The sequence below is a fragment of the Babylonia areolata genome, chromosome 20 (assembly GCF_041734735.1).
Source record: "Babylonia areolata isolate BAREFJ2019XMU chromosome 20, ASM4173473v1, whole genome shotgun sequence".
In the NCBI taxonomy this organism is placed as follows: domain Eukaryota; kingdom Metazoa; phylum Mollusca; class Gastropoda; order Neogastropoda; family Buccinidae; genus Babylonia; species Babylonia areolata.
The window spans coordinates 38,786,358-38,791,357 of record NC_134895.1 but is presented as its reverse complement, the minus strand read 5'-3'; the positions used below and the strand labels follow the sequence as shown (position 1 = coordinate 38,791,357).

The 5,000-nt window shown below is 45.3% G+C and overlaps 1 protein-coding gene across 1 annotated transcript in view; it reads right to left on the bottom strand.

Moving 5' to 3' along the window:
- LOC143294603 (vesicular inhibitory amino acid transporter-like) overlaps window positions 1-5,000 on the bottom strand; it is a 26,548-nt gene that overhangs the window by 1,333 nt on the left and 20,215 nt on the right. Inside the window, exons 2-3 of the mRNA XM_076605979.1 lie at window positions 3,392-4,238; window positions 398-547 (exon numbers count right to left, since the gene is read on the bottom strand). Coding sequence (XP_076462094.1) covers window positions 398-547; window positions 3,392-4,238 — 997 coding nt within the window. The remainder of the gene's footprint in view (window positions 1-397; window positions 548-3,391; window positions 4,239-5,000) is intronic.

The window sequence follows — 5,000 nt, the reverse complement described above, 5'->3', positions numbered from 1 at the left end:
ATAATAAGAAGAAGAAGAAGAAGAAGAAGAAGAAGAAGAACAACAACAACAACAACAACAACAACATCAACAACAAGAACGAGGAGAAGAAGAAGAAGAAGGACAACGACAACGACAAGGACAAGAACAAGAACAGGAACAGGAACAAGAATAACAAGTACAAGAAGAAGAAGAAGAAGAAGAAGAAGAAGATGAAGGAGAAGGAGAAGAAGGACAACGACAAGGACAAGAACAAGAACAAGAATAACAAGTACAGGAAGAAGAAGAAGAAGAAGAAGAAGAAGAAGAAGAAGAAGAAGAAGAAGAAGAAGAAGAAGAAGGAGGAGGAGGAGGAGGAGGAGAAGAGGAGGAAGAAGAAGAACAAGAAGAAGAAGAAGAAGAAGAAGACTAGGGCGACCTGTGAAGCTGCCGATGAGCCCCATAAGGAGCGTGAAGTGCGGGATGATGATGGCCAGCACCGTGGTGAACAGCACCAGCAGCAGACGCAGCGCCAGACCCCACACCTTCAGCCTGCCCGTGTCGTCCAGACAGCTCGGGAACCACGTGCCTCCTCCCCCTCCTCCTCCTCCTCCACCGCCTCCTCCACCTCCTCCTCCTCCCCTCTGGGAGCTGCAAGGGAACAGTCAGAGTGAAAGGAACGAAAAGCGGGGTGCAGATGTGCCATTGTTGTTTATATAGTCCAGTACGGACGAAACATTTACCATTGTTGCTTGTAGCCCAACTTGTTACGGGCGAATATTTCCGTTGTCGATTTTAGTCCAGCTCATCAAGTTCGAAATATTGTCATTGTTGCTTATGTAGTCCAGCTCATTACGGACGAAAAATTCACCATTGTTGCTTTTAGTCCAGCTCATTAACGACGAAAACATTGCCATGGTTGCTAATAATCCAGTTTATGACGAACGAAATTTGCCATTGTTGCTTGTGGTCTTGCTCATTACGGACGAAAACTTACCACGGATGCTCATAGTCCAGCTTATTACAAAAGAAAGTTTGCCACTGTTGCTTACGTCCAGCTTATTGAGGACGAAAGTTTGCCACTGTTGCTTACCGTCCAGCTTATTGAGGACGAAAGTTTGCCACTGTTGCTTACGTCCAGCTTATTGAGGACGAAAGTTTGCCACTGTTGCTTACCGTCCAGCTTATTGAGGACGAAAGTTTGCCACTGTTGCTTACGTCCAGCTTATTGAGGACGAAAGTTTGCCACTGTTGCTTACGTCCAGCTTATTGAGGACGAAAGTTTGCCACTGTTGCTTACGTCCAGGTTATTGAGGACGAAAGTTTGCCACTGTTGCTTACGTCCAGCTTATTGAGGACGAAAGTTTGCCACTGTTGCTTATCGTCCAGCTTCTTGAGGACGAAAGTTTGCCACTGTTGCTTATCGTCCAGCTTCTTGAGGACGAAAGTTTGCCACTGTTGCTTATCGTTAGCTTCTTGAGGACGAAAGTTTGCCACTGTTGCTTATCGTTAGCTTCTTGAGAACGAAAGTTTACCACTGTTGCTTATCGTTAGCTTCTTGAGAACGAAAGTTTGCCACTGTTGCTTATCGTTAGCTTCTTGAGAACGAAAGTTTGCCACTGTTGCTTATCGTTAGCTTCTTGAGGACGAAAGATTGCCATTGTTGCACATAGTCTAGCTCATTACAGACGAAAATTTGACATTGTTGCCTTTTGTTCAAGTAGTTACGGGCGAACGTTTACCATTATTGCTTTTAGTCCAGATTATTAAGGACGATACATTGCCATTGTTGCTTGTAGTCCATCTTATTACGAGCGAAAATTCGCCATTGTTGATTTTAGTCCAGCTCATTAAGGACGATACATTGCCATTGTTGATTTTAGTCCAGCTTATTATGGACGAAAAGTGGCCATTGTTGCTCATTGTCCAGTTTATTACGGATATGCATGAAAATTTGCTTTTGTTGCTTACTGCCCAGCTTATTACGGACGAAAAATTGCCACTGTTGCTTATCGTCCAACTTATTACGGACGAAAGTTGCCACTGTTGCTTATCGTCCAGTTTATTACGGACGAAATATTGCCATCGTTGCTTACTGTCCGGCTTATTACGGACGAAAAAGTACCATTGTTGCTGAAAATCCAGCTTATTACAATAGAAAATTTACCACTGTTGCTTATAGTCCAGCTTATTATAGACGGAAATTTGCCATCGTTGCTTATAGTTCAGCTCACTACGGATGATAATTTGCCATTTTTGCTGATGGTCTGCTCATTACCGACGAAAATTTGCCATTGCTCCTTGTAGTCCAGTTAATTACGGACGAAAATGGAAATGTGGTGGGGAGTGGGGATAACACATTTCATCAATGTGGCATAATTTCTACACACCAAAATGTACCTAAGATTTCATGTTTCTTACTTTACGTGAGTTCCTACTTGCCCCTATTCGTCTGCAGCTGTGTAGTATTGTGGTATGTTCGAAATTAAAACACCGTTTGATATTAAAAACCAACACGTGTACGCCAACTGTACCTTCCCCTTCTTGTTTGAAGCATTTTTTGACAGACTTAGGAAACAACTACGAGGTTGAAAGATATGTACATTGGCTTGACATGTTATTCATAGCATTCAAAAACTATACCTGTCAAAAACCCAGAGCTGGGAAGGAGGGCCGATAGCCAGTCAGTACCTTGGGATTCACACAAAATAATAAATGCTCGAAGGCGTAAATAATAAAAGGAATGAAACTTTATCTAACGATACAGTAAACAACACGAGACAATAACCCAACTTAGACCACAAACATAAAAGAAAGAAAATACACATGAAAGAGGATAGAATAAACGAAATATCACGAATTTAGGAAAAGTGAGGAAAAGTTGTTCAGTCTAATATTATCATCTTAGATGAACAGACTATAAATGAATAAACGAAACGAAACGAATGAAAAGTTGAGAACTCAACCAGAAAATATCCTGTCGCCACCAGAGCCCGGCCTGCACTAAACGTAAAACGCTCATTCGTGCACATTCACGTCTCCCTAAAAAAACACAATCACCAACTGACTGGACATGCATCACAAACGCCACACCTAACAGAAGCATCACACACACACACACACACACACACACACACACACACACACACACACACACAGACACACACAGACACACACACACACACACACAGACACACACAGACACACACACACACACACACACACACACACACACACACACACACGTCTAATATAACTTAATGTGGATAGACATTAAATAAAATTGAACACACACACACACACACACACACACACACACACACACAAAACAAAAACACACACACTTAAGACAATTACCATCCAGTCACTCTTGCGACAGTACCTTCCAAACACAACACGCTGAAGACAAATATGATCAAGTCACTCTTGTGACAGTACCTTCCCTGAAACAAGGCGGTCTGCAGCAGCTCCGCAGCGGCGAAGAAGGGCAGCGGGTAAGAGAGCAAGGCCTTGGCCACCAGGATGAGGTTGACGACGATCTTGAAGCTGGGGTGGGGCAGGTTGTTGGTGATGACCTCCTTGGTACCCATACCCCACGTCAGGAAGCCGATGTAGGAGAACACCGCCTTGAAGACAGCGGCGGCGATGTGCGTCCAGTGCATCATGCAGGCGAAGCGGCCGCGGTCGATGAGGTTCCCCTCCAGCGTGGGCAGGAAGATCTGGGAGGTGTAGCTGAAGACGATGATGCCCAGCGCGATGGGCAGCGTCCAGATGTCGATCCTGAGCTTGACCTCCCGCCAGTGCCAGTGGCCAGCCTGCGTGAAGCAGTAGATGAGGATGATGAGGTTGATGAGCATGTGGGCCACCGTGCACCAGAAGCTGAGCCAGGACACCTTGCGGAGCGAGGTCAGGAAGGCGCAGGCCAGCAGGGGCACGGTGCTGACCATGATCCAGGAGGTCAGGTCCAGGGGCGTGTCCGGGAAGCTGCCCTCGATCAAGTCTCCACACAGCAGGACGTAGAGGATGCAGGTCATCAGCAGCTCGATGATCTGGGCCAGGTTGACCAGGCGGGCCCCGTAGCGCCGCCCCCACACGTGCTCGGCGATGTCCACGTAGCTGGCCCGCACCCTGACCAGGCGGCCCATGGGGTTCAGCTCGTACAGGCAGTGCACCAGGATCTGGCCCGTGTGGCAGCAGATGTAGGCCACCAGCACCATGGCCAGCAGGGACCAGTAGCCCCCCTGGTGCACCGCGTAGGGGAAGCTGACGATGAACATCCCCTGCGTGGGCAAACAATTGTCGTAGGCATCGGCATCATCAGCGTCATCATCGTCATCATCGTCGTCGTCGTCATCGTCATCGTCGTCACCGTCGTTGTCGTTATTGTCGTCATCATCAACGTCATCATCATTGTCGTCGTCGTCATCATCATCACCGTCATCGACATCGCTATCATCATCATCATTATTATCACTATCGAAATTATTTGTCAAGATTGATTGATTTATTAATTATTTTTGTCTTCATAACCATCATCATCATCATCATCATCATCACAGTCCCCCACCTCGGTGTACGGCAGAGGGGAAAATAACGATGAGCATTCCATGCAGGCATCGCTATCATCATCATTTTCTTTTTGTCATCATCTTGTTATTTATCTGTCTGTTCACATTTTTGTTGTTGTTATAACGAATGATGCTGCTGCTGATGATGACGATGATGATGATGATGATGAGAAGAAGAAGAAGAAGAAGAAGAAGAAGAAGAAGAAGAAGAAGAAGAAGAAGAAGACTCTTATCGTTATCGTAAATGGAGCAAGTCTCCAAAAAAAAAAAAAATCTTGTAAGTTGTAAAACGAGACTCACTTTTCAAAAGAAACGTCCAACGATTCAAACCATAAAGTTTATCTTCGGGGTACTATGTTAATTAATTAACCAGATCTAACAGTGGAAGTAAAGGCAACATCTAAGAGAGGTCCTGAATATTGAGTTACTATCATTCCGTAAGGATCACAAAGACGGGCAGAGATGTGAGAACAG